The following is an 18,290-nucleotide window of genomic DNA, read 5'->3' on the forward strand; positions in this document are numbered from 1 at the left end:
TCATAATTGGCAATTCTCCAGGTCTAGATTATGTCTATTATTTATTTTCAGTATTTGTGTATTAATCTTTATTGTTCATCTTTCTTTTCATTTAATTTTCTTGTTTTTCAGTTTTGAGTTTTCCCATAGTCCCTAAAATAATCCCTTACTCAGAATATGGGGCCAATAAAGAAGAGAGGGCTGAAAGATAGATAATCTGTAAATCTTGCCAGTTATGAACATAGTTCTTTGGGGAAATGGTCCCTGTATTATAACTAAATGTCATATTTCATAGAAACAGGATTTTAAAAGCAAAGAGTAATATCAACATTTTATTTTTAGCTAGTTTAGCATAAAAAGAAAACACCCTTTCCAAACGAGTAACACAGTCTTAAGTTTTCCAGTGGAAGAGAGTATGTTTCATTATCTCAAAGCTAATGAACAATCATTACAGCAATCAGTACATACTGTTTAATAATATTCTTCTTTTTTTAATTTTTAAGGTACAGGAAAAACAATGCTGATGGACATTTTTTATGCTTATGTGGAAGTGAAGAGGAAAAAACGGGTTCATTTTCATGGTTTCATGCTAGATGTGCACAAAAGTAAGTTAGTGATCTGAAAGAAATGATTTTTAGCAGGGAAACACTACAGAACTAGTTTTCCTCATTGAATGGGTATAAAATATTCTTTAAAATGAGATTTTTGATTAAAATATCGGGATTTTTATCTGGTTTCATAAGTTTTGTACTTTATTAAAAGAGTTAATAACGTGTCTGGAGTTGATTTGAAAGACAAATCCAATACTTCCAAATAGGAGAACAGAGGTCACACATTTTCTATTTTGTACTAGAGAGCAATAAGAAATGTTAAAACTTACCTCCTTCAAAAAAGCTGTTCTTGATTAGGTCCTTTACTCTGTGTCACCTTAGCATGTAAACATTTGCAGTAGGCTTTATTGCTTTGTCAGTGTTTTGATGCTATTTCATTTTTGTATTATATGCCTACCATCTACACTGTTACTTCCCCAGGGCAGAAACTCTGAGTTTTTCTTCTAATACTTTCAGCATTTAGTACACATTTCATGAACAAGGAGTGGCAGCTTTAATGTATTATACTAGAAATGAGGGAGCATCCTGAGTAGATAGATAGGTAGACATAACATAGACAGGGTCCCTTCCCTGCCCACGTGTGAAACCCATCAATTCATCAATCCCTGTCTGTCTGTCACTTTGTCATCTCTGAGGTGATTGATGACTGCAGGTGGAATGGTCTCCAAGTCTCCTTATAGTCACAGGAATAATAATTGGACAATTTATTTTGGGGTGCAAAAAATGTGAACAATTTCAATAGCCTAATTTGATTGTAAATGGAGTTTACACTTAATATTTATGTCTACAGTAAAGTTTCATTTAGATATTTTTAAAATGTTATAGCTGTCTAAAATATGCTATTAATAAAATATTTGGTTTGTGTTTAATTTCATCCATTTAAGGAATACATCGCCTTAAACAGAGTCTGCCAAAAAGAAAACCAGGATTTGTGGCTAAATCATATGACCCAATAGCTCCTATAGCTGAGGAAATCAGTGAAGAAGCATGTCTCTTATGTTTTGATGAATTTCAGGTAAGGTAGAGATTATTCATAGATGTAGGATGATATTTCGAATGAGGTGCTGAAGATTTGAATTTTGCTTCTTGTTTTGTCATTGTTTTAAAGTTGATTTGACACCTATCTCTTATGACCTCAATTTTACTATCTAGTGCAAAGTTTGGCAAACCATGGTCTGCACAGGGCAAATCTGGTTCATACCTGTTTTTGTAGAACCAAGAAGAAAAGCATGGTCTTTATATTCTTAAAGGATTTTTTGAAAAAGAAGAAAATGTGACAGAGCCCCCATGTGGCCTTCAAAGCCTAAAATATTTACTGCTAGGTCTTTACAGAAAAAGTTGGTCTGCTCCTCAGTTCTACTGAATGAATTTACATTTCCCCTACATTATAGTGCTAATGTAATGATTGCAAAGTAATGTCTTTAAAGATTCTTGAGTTTTTAAAAAGTATTATATGAAGAACAAATATACTCATTGCATTTAAGAACAAAAAGCAAAAAAGTCCTGAAGTCAAACTCTATGTCTTATACTTATTCTGTATCCTATAGCATGCCCATTGTTATAATAATAGACACTCTAGGTTAATAATTTCTTACTCTATATCTGACTGCTTTCTTTAGCAGTTCTGAAATATAATTGTAGATTTTTCTGTAACTCTTACCATAAGAGCAATTGGTTATTGGAATAAAAATAGAAAAAGTCTACAAGGACTAAATATAAGGTTAAAAATAGAACTTCGCTCCAAATGCTTTTGAAAAAATATTTCCTGGAGTTGAGTGCAGAAACTCCTGTGTTTGGTTATCTAGAATAAAGGCCAGAGAACTGTTAAGTTTCGGGCATGATCATTTGTTGTGTACCTACTCAACTACTGTGGTAGGCCCTGGGTGATTCACACATCTCATTTAAGCCTCACAACATCTCTTTGATGAAGTGAGGGAAATTTCTAGTTGAATTTTTAAAGTATTGTCCAGTTTAGGATTCTCTGATATTATATACTTAAATTGGTAGTATTTCCTGCTATTTTATGTTTTAAAACCTAGATTAATGGAAAGATGATGTGGCCAGGATGCCTTTATCCAAATGTAGCATGATGGTCTCCCTTAGCAACTGGATACATATAGCCAATAACAGCCTTGATTTCCAGTGGAGGGGAAAGAAGAATTTTTGCCAGGAGTGTGGTTATATTGAACCATCAGAGGATGAGGAATCTTTTTTCTTTCTCCTTCATGTCATATTAAAACAGCCTGGTGTTCACTCTTTGTATTGCAGAGCTGTGAAGATCATTAGAGGAAAGGCTTAAGGTAAAGAGAAGATGCTCCCAGGCCACTCTGAAGAGGCTGACTAAGTACACCAAAGTATTGCAAAAAGAGACTAGCGTTCATTTAATAGTTCTGAAAACAGTACCAAGTAAACAATTATATTACCTTCAAGAACAAAAGTCGGTGATGAACAAATGAAGGCCATTTCTCTTGGTTTTCTATTACTAGCCTTTTAACGAAAATATCTCTAAATGAAACTGAATTTGCACTGTTAAATTTTTGTTTAATGTGGCATAATTTTATTCTTGGCCTGGTAGCTTAGTCTCTTTCTCTCCCTCCCTCGCCATTTTGGCACGTCTGGTTCGTCTAGACCTCTGAATTACAGGCCTCACCGGGGACTAGTGATGATGCAGCCTTGTCTCTTTAACCCTATTGGTCTTCTCCTTAGTCCTCCACCTACCCAACATCCTCTGCTACGGATACACTCAGGAACAGCATCTCTATGGTCACAGTCACTCATCCGTCCTCCCTGTGTGATTGGCTACCCTCCCATGGAGGCCACGCCCTAACTCCGCCTCTCCTCAAACTGTATATAATCCAGGGCTCACCAAGCCTGGTGGTCTTTAGCTACTGGGGGCCCTGGCATAAGCGTGTATCAACAATAAAGCTACCTCGCTTTATGCCTTAATTGGCTTGGCCTCCAGTCCTTTAGACCCACAGCGAGGTCTCCTGCGCGCGCCCCTTGGACCTAGACCCCCGGCTCGAGCCCCTTTTCTGCGTGCGGCAGTTTTGTCTAGCAAGCAGTGAGAAGCGGAGGAGTAGAGGGTCCCCGATAGCTTAGCGGTTGGGCAAAACCGCAGTTTAAGACAATGAAATTATTTTTTAAGTATAATACATATAATTTTTCTTATTATAAGTTCTTTTGTACATTTTTTTATTTTTAAATTTTTATTGTATAGTACAACATATATACAAACCAAAGAAAGAAAAAAGTGGTAGTTTCCAAAGCACTCTTCAACAAGTAGCTACAGAACAGACCCCAGAGTTTGTTATGGGCTACCACACCACCATCCCAGACCTCCCTCCAACTGCTTTGGAACATTGGAGGCCAGAAGGAACGAACATTTTTTATCATCACAAATGATTGTTTTCTTCTTTTTGTGAAAAATAATGTATACACAAAAAAAGCAATAAATTTCAAAGCACATCACAACAATTAGCTGTAGAACAGATTTTAGAGTTTGGCATGGGCCACAACTCCACAATCCCAGGTTTTTACTTCTAGCTGCTCCAAGACACCAGAGACCAAAAAAACCAAACCAAACCAAAACAAAAAACATCAATATAATGATTCAGCTATCATACTCTTTTGTTAAGCCCTACCCACTCTGTGTAACTCCAACACCACCTTCAATCCTCTTCCCACTCTCCAGGGGTACTTAGGCCATGCCCATTCAAACTTTTTCATGTTGGAAGGGGCTGTCACTAATATGGGGTAGGGAGATGAAACTAGCTAATGTTCTGGAGACGCTGGGCCCTCTAGGTTTCAGGACTTATCTTGTCCAGGGACCTATCTGGGGGTTGTAGGTTTCTGGAAAGTTATCCCAGTGCATGGAATTTTTGTGGAATCTTATGTATTGCCCTAGGTGTTCTGTAGAACTGGCTAGAATGGTTTTGGTTGGGGTTTGGCAAGTTACGATACGTAGCAATGTCTAACTGAAGCTTGCCTAAGAGTGACCTCCAGAGTAGCCTCTCCACTATATTTGAACTCACTTAGCCACTGATTAATATCACTATTAATACCAACCTTACTAAAATGTCTCATGGTTTACAAAGTGTTTTGCGTTCTTACTTTATAAATCCTGGAAAGTAATTATCCCCATCATATAGGTGAGGAATCTGAGGTCATCAGAATTTCCTAGGTATCATATAAAGTTATTAGCCTTAACATGAAAAGATTGGATTTCAAAGCATTCCTAGAAATTATTGGTATGTTTCTATATATGAGAAACATTGAAAAGCAAGATATTTAAGAAGTTTAGGAAGCTATGAACATCTGGCTGTGTATAGCAGGTGATCCTGAAGAAGCCTAACTCAGTAGGAATAGGGCCTAGGACCTGTAATACTTGTAGGGCCCAAAAAATGTTTTAATTTAATTTCCATAAAAATTCAAAGAAAAATGCAAATAATGAACATACAATAATTTATAGAGCCAGTATTATATTTGTCTTTATACCAACACAATCATAAAATGCAGTTATTAATATTTATATTTCACATGTGTGCACACATACACATATTTAAATTGAGGAAGGGGCTCACAAAGGAGAAAGTGCCCAGGGCTGGTGAAAGTCTTAAAACTTCTCTGACAGTGACATCCTATCAGAAACCTGTCACAGTGCATTGGGTACTCTCCAATGATTTCAAAAGGTTGAACCAAGGATTGGAAGAAGTAAACAAAAACAAGCATCAGGATACTAATATTCCAAATGAGCCAAGTCTGCAAAAGAAATGCAGGACAGCAAAAATAATTTTTCAGATTATATATTGACTATGAAGGAGGTCAAGGGGGGGACAGGCTCCTTACAAATTGTTGCTTGTTAGTCAAGAGAAAATGGCTGTGATAGAGTTGTCTGCCAGTGCTTGCCCCATCCATACTTAGTTTGATGCTCACTCATTCATTCATTTACTCATCCATCCCAGTTACCTAGAAGAGTCTTATTCTATTCCACGTAACAGTATCTGTCCAACAGATGATGGGGACCATGCCTGGAACATCTGACCTATGAAGAACGAGTCAACAAGCTTGTAAGCAACCTTGGACTTGTGTAGTGTGGCCTGGGGACTGTCTCAGTTTTCCAGGGCTGCTATAACACTGTTGGCTTAAAGAGCAGCAATTTATTGTCTCAGTTTTGGAGGCTTGAAGCCCAAAATTAAGTTGGCAGCAGGATCATGCTTTCTTCAAAATCTGTAACGTTCTATCAGTGGCTTGTTGGCAGTCCATAACTCAATCTCTGCTTCTATCACGTGGCCTTCTCCCTCCCTGTCTGTGTCTTCATACTGTGTCCAAATTTCCTCTGCTTATATGACCCAGTCATATTGGTGTAAGGCCACCCTCATTCAGTTTGGCCTCACCTAACAACATAGGATCTTTAAAGATCCTCTGAACAAATGAGTTCCCATTCACAGGACCAGGGATTAGGATTTGAACATGTCTTTGTAGGGGACATGATTTAATCCATAATAGACTGGGCCAATCAGATTCTCTGTTTTATGACATTGGACTAAAAGGCACAAGAGAAGTTCTCCCTTAGCAATGAGAACGGAACAGATAGACAAAGAAAATAGTTGAATCACATTAAAGGGAGGAGTGCTAGGTCAAGAGGGATTTTCCTATGGTCTGTGAAAGACAAATGTTGGTAAGAAGTAAATGTGAGGAAATGTCACCTCCTTTAAAATAAAATCCATTATCTCCAGTAAGGGGGAATGATCTGATTCACTAAAGCCCAAGAAGAGTAGAAATGAAGTAACAAGAAGGATGTTTCTGATTGCAGGCAACAGAAAACTCAGTTTGGGCTTGGGGGTTGGGGGGGAAGATTATGTTATACAATCTCGTCATTCTCCATGCTCAAACTCTCATGCTTCCTCTCTGACTTTATCTCCTACTTGCTCAGCCTCACTCATTGCCACCTACTATTCCTAATCCTATTTTCTTCATCTATTATGTAGCCACAGTGAATAGTTAATGTTATACCAAATACCTCTTTCTTACCAGGACTCTGAAGAAAATATGTGCATAGATGACAGATCTTTCAGATCTTTGCTCAATGATTTCCTTCTTAACAAGGGTTATCCTGACATGTTTAAAATTTCAGTTTGCCATTCACTTTCATACTTCTAATAACCTTTATCCTCCTTATTTTTTCCATAACATGTATCATCTTCTATTATATTATCTAAACATTATTTAATTTACTTTTTATGTTTCTTGTTTATTGTCTACAATCAATATGTAAGTTTGAATGTAATCTTGATGATAGGAATTTTTGTTTTGTTAATTGATGTATCTCAGGTGTCTAGAACAGTGCATGAAAATGAATGAGTAAATTCTAGAACTAACCAATGACTATTGAACCAGTTCTCCAATCCCACTCCTCTTATACATAATAGTGTTTCTCAAGCAAAATCAGCATTTCTAGAACTTAAGATATTTTATAGCCTAAACTCACGTATTTTCCCTGTCAGTATTGTAAATTATCTTAACATTTTTGTCTACTAGATAAAAAATTTCCTTATTATTTTAACATGCATTTCTTTAAGTAATAATATGATTAATTTTTTCCATATATGTTCACTTATTAAATCCATCTTTTATGAACAGTTTGAGGCTTTGCCCATTTCTTTATTGGAAGGCTTGCATTCCATCTATTATGTGTGTTCCATAATAATATTAGCTAGTATTATTGAGCACTTTCCATGTGCCCATGTTCTTAACTACTGTACTATGCTATAAATGGTTCCATCTACTGCTAAAATTCTATACAGCTAGACATAAATAACATGGAACTATACTAGCATATGAATAATACACAGGTAATAGTATAGCTAACTTTTCTTGAGGGTTTACTTTGTGTCTCTTAATAATTTTGCAAGATTGGTATTATTACTACCTTCATTGTATTGATGAAGAAATTAAGGGTCAGGGAGGTTAGGTAATGTGTCCAGAGTCACACAGCTGGTGACAATTTGAATCCATCATCAATGCTCTTAATCATTAGTAATAGCTATGTTCTATGTCCTGCTTGGGATTGGGATTTGAAGTCTTGTATTATAATAAATATGTATCTCTAGAGCTGGGTGGGGTTTTAGAAGATGTTTTAATGATAGAACCTGAAAATTATCCTTAGACCTATTAAGGTACATTGCTGATTTACTGAAGAAGAATTTTATAGGCACTTTATCCTTAACGATAAGTATGGCTACAATCACCACTTAAGTTTTAAATTGAATCGTATTAATAGTCTTGATTTTTAATTAGTTATTATTAGCCCCTAGGAGATGTTAATTAATATAATATTTATTTTAATAGGAAAATGAACTGGAATAATTACTACTTAAAAATAAGGGTGTACTCTTTCTTGTACTCTGGAATTTAAGGAAATTTTAATATTATGTTTTAGTTGCATTCAGATTAAGTTTGTGGAGTGTATTCCTTATTGGGTTGGTTGTCATGCTAAGTGTAGTATTTCCCTTTTGCTTGTGGTATCAGATATGCTATTCTTATTTTCTTTGAGATGCATGTCTAAATAGCTTATTTTTAATGTGTTTTAGTTGCTAAAATAAAATAATAGCTTATTCTCAAACTTTTCTTTAGGATATTCGTTGTGTCCTCTTTGAATGTGTTTGTTAAACTGCTTGTGATTCTGAAGACATTAGAACACTGAAGGAAATCAATTTTTGAAAAATGACATTTTTTTGTCTCTTTTTAGGACACTGTTTTACTAACATAGTCCAAAAAAAAAAAAGCTGATATGCAGAATACTATGCAAAATTCTCCTTTATAAGCTATCAATATCATTTGAAAAATAGTTTTATCTGTTTTTATAAAGTGGGGAGGCTATTAAAAACTGCTAGTAAAAAATAGGTGCTTATTTTTGTGCTAATACTAATTACTGATAATGCATGCTTATGTTTGTCACTCATTATATGGCACTGTACCAATCAGTGGATGACTGAGACTCAAGCACTTACACATGTAAATTAACCATTAGATTTTTTTCTTTTTTACTTAAGTGAGTCATAATGGAAAGCAACTCTAGGTCATAAAAAATCTTTTCTCTTTAATGCTAATGAAATGTCTCCACTCTCTGTATTAGCTGACTACCCTTATTGGTAATCTGTCGCCTTCTCTTTTGTTCCTGGTGGTAATGAAATGCTGGGTGCTGAAAAAAGCCCTTGCTCCAAGAATGTGTGGCCAATTGTCTTCTGATCACTCGTACTGTAAAATTACTGTTCCCCAGCAGAGCTGAACAAGTGCGGGGAGAAGATCAAAAGAGTGTACATTGGCACCCGGCTGTACCAAGTGACTCCTGGCTGTATTAATTAGCCATAGCTTCTCCAAGTTAATTTACTCCCATAGGGCAAAAACATTCTGTCATGCAAAAACAACAAATTATAACTCAGCCACAAGCCTTTAAGTCTTTCTTCAACTTTCAGTTTAATCCTTTGCACTGTGTTATAAGCTAAATGTCTCTTCATTTTTCGAACCTTAGGCCATCAAAGCTATTTAATTTTTTTTCAAAAACATCAGTGATATAGTCAAATGAATATTTTTATTCTCTGAAAGCAGATAATTTTTAATGGACATAATTCTTTTTTAAAGTCAGTGGTTTGGGAATCCTACTTTAAAATGCGGCTGCTTCTCGAATTTGCAAGCTTGTACTGTCCTCTCATCAGAAATGCCACTGGTGTTTAAGCATTTGAAAAGGACCTCTGTGAGTGTATTTGCGGAAGCAATATTTGACAGTGATTGTAAGCTCCAAATTAATATGAACGCCACTTTCCTTTTCTTATTAATCATCACTTTGGAAGTTCCTGATGCCTTTTTATTTTATGAATAAAACCTTCAGCAGTTTTTTTTCAGGTTGATATGTTTTAAAGTTATACTCTGAGGCAGCAAAAAAAAAAACAAACCACACATTCCCATCTCATGGCTTTGTTTTCTTTTGTTGAGGTGGGAATGAAATGATTAAACTTTTGAGTAAGATATCAGATGAAAAGAGAAAGGTGCTTTGGGCTTGTGTAACCCAGATTGTTGTTGCTTGGTGTGTTATAACCGGTTTAATTAATGACTTTTAGTGTTTTCATCTAATTGAAAGAATTCCACTAGTGTCTTTGCTCTCTTTTAACATGGTTTAAAAATAACACTATGATATATTTTGTGATTATATATAAAACAAGTTTTATTGATTATTTGAAATATGCAATTAAAGAAAGATCAAAACATTTAAAAATTGTGACTCTCTAAAGCCCATGTTATACTATTAGGGAAAGTTAGAATGATTAATATCAACCTTCATTATGCTCTTATTTTTGAATAGATAATATTTCCCTCCTTAATTCCTGTATTTCTTTATGGAGTTTTAGAAGCTTTTTTTAAATTACTGAGTTTCCTTTTACATTGTTAATATTTAATTTTTAAAATAATTTTCTGAAAGATCAGTAGTTACGTGTATCTCTGTAACTTAACTTAGATGGAATAATTTTATCTGCATTAACACATTTCTAGTTTGGTCAGGAGTTATTTTTTAAAGCACCGTGCTAAGCATTCTTGTAAGGTTTTTTTTGTGGAAGGAATATTTGTGTTTGTGGAGGTTAGCAGAGGCTGGCTGTGCTGGAAGTGACTGCAGTGCCTTTTGATTATTCATGGACAGTAATAGAAGGCACTTAAAAAGAACAATGAAATTGCTTATTTTTGTGATGGGCCATCTGTTGAATTGTTTTGTGCAACAATTGCACAATAGTATCTATGTCATATCATTCTATTTTCAACAGCAGCTGATTATTTCTCACTGGCTACTTGTCCTTATTTCTGAAGTCCCATGACCATTTAAAGTCACCTTTCCAGGGACCTTTGCCAGAAAGGTATCAGAAATCTCAAACAGTCTATTTTCTTTTTCTTTTATTTCCTCTCTTATTTTTTGAGGGTGTGTTTGAGTGGACAGGGATGGGAGAAGGGGGCTGGTCATGTTAGTTCTAATTAATTGGACTTCAAAAATGTTTGGGACAATTATCTGAGCTTTCCACCTGTAGTTCTATAATGGGAGTTACCATAGAACCATTTGATAATTTGCGTTGAAATGATAGGTTTGTAAAAAAGAAGAGTCAAGTTTAAAAGCCTGCTATACTGTCTTTTATGCTTTTAATTATCTACTTTTTTCTTCATGATGGTAATTAAAATTTTTTCTCTTGGAATTCACTTCAATCTTAGTAAAAAAAAAAAAGATGAACCATTAGCAAATTTGTTAGAGCAGAAGTGAAATTAAAATAAAACAAATGTGTTGTTGTCCATAGGTCACTGACATTGCTGATGCCATGATTTTGAAACAGCTTTTTGAAAATCTGTTCAAAAACGGGGTCGTCGTCGTGGCAACATCCAATAGGCCACCGGAAGGTAAAAACAAACATTGTGCTAGTCTTATCCAATTAGGTGAAAACTAATAAGCTTTTGAAAAGTTCATAATTTTGTACTCATTTTATAATGTTAATAAATCTGGTCACTTTGCTTTTCATTAGTTCTATAACTGTCTAATTTGAAAAACCAGTGGATATTTGGATTTGAAAAATGGTTATGTCCTCAGTGAGCTAAATCTAAGTGCCCTCCCTGTTTGATGCACTTGCTGTTTTTTTCTGAGTGTTAGATGTGTTGTATGTTCTGTATAAAAAAATGCAAACCTCTTTAACTGTTGTTTTATGGGCCATGAAAAACTCAAAGAGATGAAAGACAAAACTGCTAAATAAATTTTAGAAAAAGACCTAAAGCTTGTTTGCATGAGTAGTTTCTAATATTTCTCATAATTTATTATCCCCCCCCCCCCCCAAAAAAGCATTTGTGGCTTGTTAGGAGAGCATATTTTATGCAGACTTAATGGTTACAGATTTTTTAAACCTAAATTTAAGAAAAATGAAAACAGTCGTCTGCTACCCCTGTTTTCTGTAAGGAACACATGATTTTAAAATATCAGTCCTACTGGTTAGGTAAATTTCCTTGGAGAACTTGCTGCAGGTATGCTGAGGATTTAAAGTTGTCAAGGGGTTTGTCTGGACCCACAGCCACTCCTGCACCTGCACATACCCAGGCAGCTGGCTCTGCCTCATGGAGGTGGGGGGCTGTGGGAAGTACTATTGTAGGAAGATTTTTAGAGGCAAGCCTAGAAGGGTACTTAGAAGCCAGACTGGACCTAGTCTTTAAAACATCTTTATTCATCCCCCCAAAAGTCTTTATTGAAAACCTCCTTTCTACGTGGAATGTTCTTCTCTCAGAGCACGGCTAACTCCTTACCTCCTTCAAACCTTTGCTTAAAAGTCACTTTGGCAATGAAGCGTAGACTGATTTTCCTATTTGAATATATAACCTATTTCTTTGCCCTTGAACTGCTCCCCCTTACCTTGCTCTATTTTTTTCCCTATCGTCTATGAGCTCATTATATTTATGGCTTATTGTCTGTCTCACTCCAGAATGCAAGAGTTTTGTGAGAGCAGCATTTTTTTTGTCTCTTTTGTTCACAGATGGCTTCTAAGCACCTAAAACAGTGCCTGGCACGTAGAGCCCAGTAAATAGTTTGAATGAATGTTGAATGAATGAATGAAGTTTTAAAAGGATCCCTCTGGCAGTTCTGTTGAGAACAGACTGTGGGGATGAGGTAGCAAGATTGGAAGTAAGAAAAGAAACAGGAATTCAAACGACTCAAAAGTTGTGGCCTGAGCAGTTGGAAAGATGGAGTTGCTATTTACTGAGATGTATAAGACTTTAGGAAAAACATCTTTAAATAGGGGGTAGAAGTACAGGTTTCTATGATGATGAGGCAGTTGCATATAAGAGTTTGGAGTTCAAAGGAAAGGTTTGGGCAGAAGATAGAAATTTGGGAGTAATCAGTCCTAAAGAAGATTGAGAATAGACAGCCAGTGAGGTAGGAAGAGAACCAGCAGACTGTCAAGTGAGGACAAGAAAAGTGATTGAAGGAAAATGGATGATCAGCCTTGTTAAATGCTGCTGAGAGGTGAAAATGAGGTTGGGAATTAGCCATTGGAATTGGTAACAGTGTTCATTAGTGAAACCTGAATCAAGCAATGTAATAGACTGGTGGTGGTATTTTTTAAATAAGCCATATCACATAGATGACAATGAATTTATAATCTACTCACACACTGGGTCTTACCAGGTATACTGCTGTCAAACTAGCTCCTCTCATTCTATATTTGTGTAGTTGATTTTCTTCCTCTTTTATTTCAGTTTATTAGTTTTTTTGTTTTGTCTTATTGATTGTTGTTGAAATTTTTTTAAGTATGATTCTAACATGATTTGTTAGCTCTCCCTTCTCAACTATGACATTTATCAATTTGAATATCCATGCTTCTATATTTTCAGCCATTCATTGATTAAAATGTGTAAATAAGATAGGACCAAGTATAGCCCCCATAGCATACCATTGGAGGCTGTATTTTAGGAAGATGTCAGTTAATTAATCACTAGTTTTTGGATTCAGTTATTCAAACACCTGTAGTTAAGCCTAAGTTGTACACCACAAAAGAATTATGAGTGATTTTGTCAGATACACTTATAAAATCAATATAATATTATGTGCAGCATTCTTGTGATTTATTAGTATTATAGCAGCCCAATGAGCTGAGGCAATGAGCTTTTTAATATTAGATAATCTATCTAGGTGGAGATGAGGTTTGACTCCACAATAGCCGATTTGTTGACTTAACAATGTCATCAATGTTACCTTCAAACATTCAATGACAAGCTACGTTTATAAATAGCAAGGTGCTAGAACAAGCTTGGAAATCCCCGTGGTAACAGACTGCTGAAGCGAAAATTGTAGGTGGCTGCTTAGGTTACTGCGGTATGGTAAGGTGAATAAGGACAAACCCAGTAGAGGATAAGGTTAGCTCACGGCTTTGTAGGAGTGAACAAAGTTACAGACTCACCAAAGTAGCATGCAGAATTTAGAGATGGGACTGCCATTCTGGGAAGGATTGAAAGTTCAAGATGCAGGGTGCAGAAACCCATTGAAGACCTTTTCTAAACATGAACTTTGGGAGGGCAGATAATTGTTGTCAATAGCTTAATATTTTAATATAAAGAAGATGGCATGCATGTAATTTCATGAGTGAAGAAACAAGTCTTCCAGGGGTTGAGTAAGTAGTTCAAGATTACATTGATATTGAGAAAAGACAGAATTTTAAGACTGGAGACTAAATCAGTGATTGCCAGGGCTTGGGGCAGGAAATGTGTTTAACCACAAAGGGGCCAAAGGAGAGAGTTATTTTTGAGGTGATGGAACTGTTCTATATCATGATCATGGTGATAGTTACATATGTTGAAACTCAAAGAACTAGGTACCAAAAAAAATTAATTTTACTTTATGTATACTAGAAATAAGTCACCTGGACAGTGAATGGCAGATCTGGGAGTTAAAACCTAGACTTTATAACTCTTTAATCACATTGTCCTCTGTCATTTCTTCTTGTTGGCCATCACTAATCTTTCCCTACCCTGTCCCAGATGAAGAGTATCATCTTTCCCAAACATCAAAATACATTCAACTTCTTCTTTAGGCCCTAGTTTATGATCCAGGCCCCCAGATGGGTTTTTGTTTTTTTTTTTTTTTTTTTTTTTTTAGTTACTAAATTTTTTTTTTATTAATTAAAAAAATTAACTAACACAACAATAGAAATCAATCCATTCTACATATGCAATCAGTAATTCTTAATATCATCACATAGGTGTATGGTCATCATTTCTCAGTACATATGCATTGATTTAGAGAAAGAAATAGCACTACAACAGAAAAAGAAATAAAGTGATAACACAGAGAGAAAACACAAATAAAAATAAAAAGTACAAAAATATATAAGAGAAAAAAAAACAAAACAAACAAACAAACAAAAAACTATAGATCAGATGCAGCTTCATTCAGCGTTCCAAGATAATTACATTACAATTAGGCAGTATTGTGCTGACCATTTTTTTTTTTTTTTTAGACATCATACCATTCTACATATGCAATCAGTAATTCTTAACATCATCACATAGATGCATGATCATCGTTTCTTAGTACATTTGCATCGGTTTAGAAGAACTAGCAGTATAACAGAAAAAGATATAGAATGTTCATATAGAGAAAAAAAATAAAAGTAATAATAAGAAGAACAAAACAAAACAAAAACCTATAGCTCGGATGCAGCTTCGTTCAGTATTTTAACATGATTACTTTACAATTAGGTATTATTGTACTGTCCATTTTTGAGTTTTTGTATCTAGTCCTATTGCACCGTCTGTATTCCATCAGCTCCGATTACCCATTATCTTACCCTGTTTCTAACTCCTGCTGAACTCTGTTACCAATGACATATTCCAAGTTTATTCTCGAGTGTCGATTCACATCATTGGGACCATACAGTATTTGTCTTTTAGCTTTTGGCTAGACTCACTCAGCATAATGTTTTCTAGGTCCATCCATGTTATTACATGCTTCATAAGTTTATCCTGTCTTAACGCTGCATAATATTCCATCGTATGTATATACCACAGTTTGTTTAGCCACTCGTCTGTTGATGGACATTTTGGCTGTTTCCATCTCTTTGCAATTGTAAATAACGCTGCTATAAACATTGGTGTGCAAATGTCTGTTTGAGTTTTTGCCCTTAATTCCTTTGAGTAGATTCCCAGCAATGGTATTGCTGGGTCGTATGGCAATTCTATATTCAGCTTTTTGAGGAACCGCCAAACTGCTTTCCACAGTGGTTGCACCATTTGACATTCCCACCAACAGTGGATAAGTGTGCCTCTTTCACCACATCCTCTCCAGCACTTGTCATTTTCTGTTTTGTTGATAATGGCCATTCTGGTGGGTGTGAGATGACATCTCATTGTGGTTTTGATTTGCATTTCTCTAATGGCCAGGGACATTGAGCATCTCTTCATGTGTCTTTTGGCCATTTGTATTTCCTCCTCTGAGAGGTGTCTATTCAAGTCTTTTTCCCATTTTGTAATTGGGTTGGCTATCTTTTTGTTGTTGAGTTGAACAATCTCTTTATAAATTCTGGATACTAGACCTTTATCTGATATGTCGTCTCCAAATATTGATTCCCATTGTGTAGGCTGTCTTTCTACTTTCTTGATGAAGTTCTTTGATGCACAAAAGTGTTTAATTTTGAGGAGTTCCCATTTATTTATTTCCTTCTTCAGTGCTCTTGCTTTAGGTGTAAGGTCCATAAAACCGCCTCCAATTGTAAGATTCATAAGATATCTCCCTACATTTTCCTCTAACTGTTCTATGGTCTTAGACCTAATGTTTAGATCTTTGATCCATTTTGAGTTAACTTTTGTATAGGGTGTGAGAGATGGGTCTTCTTTCATTCTTTTGCATATGGATATCCAGTTCTCTAGGCACCATTTATTGAAGAGACTGTTCTGTCCCAGGTGAGTTGGCTTGACTCCCTTATCAAAGATCAAATGACCATAGATGAGAGGGTCTATATCTGAGCACTCTATTCGATTCCATTGGTCGATATATCTATCTTTATGCCAATACCATGCTGTTTTGACCACTGTGGCTTCATAATATGCCTTAAAGTCTGGCAGCGCAAGACCTCCAGCTTCGTTTTTTTTCCTCAAGATGTTTTTAGCAATTCGGGGCACCCTGCCCTTCCAGATAAATTTGCTTATTGGTTTTTCTATTTCTGAAAAATAAGTTGTTGGGATTTTGATTGGTATTGCATTGAATCTGTAAATCAATTTAGGTAGGATTGACATCTTAACTATATTTAGTCTTCCAATCCATGAACACGGTATGCCCTTCCATCTGTTTAGGTCTTCTGTGATTTCTTTTAGCAGTTTTTTGTAGTTTTCTTTGTATAGGTCTTTTGTCTCTTTAGTTAAATTTATTCCTAGGTATTTTATTCTTTTAGTTGCAATTGTAAATGAGATTCGTTTCTTGATTTCCCCCTCCGCTTGTTCATTGCTAGTGTATAGAAATGCTACAGATTTTTGAATGTTGATCTTGTAGCCTGCTACTTTGCTGTACTCATTTATTAGCTCTAGTAGTTTTGTTGTGGATTTTTCCGGGTTTTCGACGTATAGTATCATATCGTCTGCAAACAGTGATAGTTTTACTTCTTCCTTTCCAATTTTGATGCCTTGTATTTCTTTTTCTTGTCTAATTGCTCTGGCTAGAACCTCCAACACAATGTTGAATAATAGTGGTGATAGTGGGCATCCTTGTCTTGTTCCTGATCTTAGGGGGAACGTTTTCAATTTTTCCCCATTAAGGATGATATTAGCTGTGGGTTTTTCATATATTCCCTCTATCATTTTAAGGAAGTTCCCTTGTATTCCTATCCTTTGAAGTGTTTTCAACAGGAAAGGATGTTGAATCTTGTCAAATGCCTTCTCTGCATCAATTGAGATGATCATGTGATTTTTCTGCTTTAATTTGTTGATATGGTGTATTACATTAATTGATTTTCTTATGTTGAACCATCCTTGCATACCTGGGATGAATCCTACTTGGTCATGATGAATAATTCTTTTAATGTGTTGTTGGATACGATTTGCTAGAATTTTATTGAGGATTTTTGCATCAATATTCATTAGAGAGATCGGCCTGTAGTTTTCTTTTCTTGTAATATCTTTGCCTGGTTTTGGTATGAGGGTAATGTTGGCTTCATAGAATGAGTTAGGTAGTTTTCCCTCCACTTCGATTTTTTTGAAGAGTTTGAGGAGAGTTGGTACTAATTCTTTCTGGAATGTTTGATAGAATTCACATGTGAAGCCGTCTGGTCCTGGACTTTTCTTTTTAGGAAGCTTTTGAATGACTGCTTCGATTTCTTTACTTGTGATTGGTTTGTTGAGATCATCTATCTCTTCTTGAGTCAAAGTTGGTTGTTCATGTCTTTCCAGGAACCCGTCCATTTCCTCTAAATTGTTGTATTTATTAGCGTAAAGTTGTTCATAGTATCCTGTTATTACCTCCTTTATTTCTGTGAGGTCAGTAGTTATGTCTCCTCTTCCATTTCTGATCTTATTTATTTGCATCCTCTCTCTTCTTCTTTTTGTCAATCTTGCTAAGGGCCCATCAATCTTATTGATTTTCTCATAGAACCAACTTCTGGCCTTATTGATTTTCTCTATTGTTTTCATGTTTTCAATTTCATTTATTTGTGCTCTAATCTTTGTTATTTCTTTCCTTTTGCTTGCTTTGGGGTTAGCTTGCTGTTCTTTCTCCAGTTCTTCCAAATGGATAGTTAATTCCTGAATTTTTGCCTTTTCTTCTTTTCTGATATAGGCATTTAGAGCAATAAATTTCCCTCTTAGCACTGCCTTTGCTGCATCCCATAAGTTTTGATATGTTGTGTTTTCATTTTCATTCGCCTCGAGGTATTTGCTAATTTCTCTAGCAATTTCTTCTTTGACCCACTCGTTGTTTAGGAGTGTGTTGTTGAGCCTCCACGTATTTGTGAATTTTCTGGCACTCTGCCTATTATTGATTTCCAACATCATTCCTTTATGGTCCGAGAAAGTGTTGTGTAAGATTTCAATCTTTTTAAATTTGTTAAGACTTGCTTTGTGACCCAGCATATGGTCTATTTTTGAGAATGATCCATGAGCACTTGAGAAAAAGGTGTATCCTGCTGTTGTGGGATGTAATGTCCT

At 35.5% G+C, this 18,290-nt stretch overlaps 1 protein-coding gene across 2 annotated transcripts in view; it reads left to right on the forward strand.

Annotated features, from left to right (window-relative positions):
• The window catches only part of AFG1L (AFG1 like ATPase), a 291,317-nt gene that overhangs the window by 57,476 nt on the left and 215,551 nt on the right, over positions 1–18,290 (forward strand). For both annotated transcript variants that reach the window (XM_077162567.1, XM_077162568.1), the window contains exons 4-6: positions 483–584; positions 1,475–1,605; positions 10,922–11,021. In XM_077162567.1, the coding sequence (XP_077018682.1) occupies positions 483–584; positions 1,475–1,605; positions 10,922–11,021 (333 nt within the window). The remainder of the gene's footprint in view (positions 1–482; positions 585–1,474; positions 1,606–10,921; positions 11,022–18,290) is intronic.

Source organism: Tamandua tetradactyla, chromosome 5, assembly GCF_023851605.1.
Source record: "Tamandua tetradactyla isolate mTamTet1 chromosome 5, mTamTet1.pri, whole genome shotgun sequence".
NCBI classification, from domain to species: domain Eukaryota; kingdom Metazoa; phylum Chordata; class Mammalia; order Pilosa; family Myrmecophagidae; genus Tamandua; species Tamandua tetradactyla.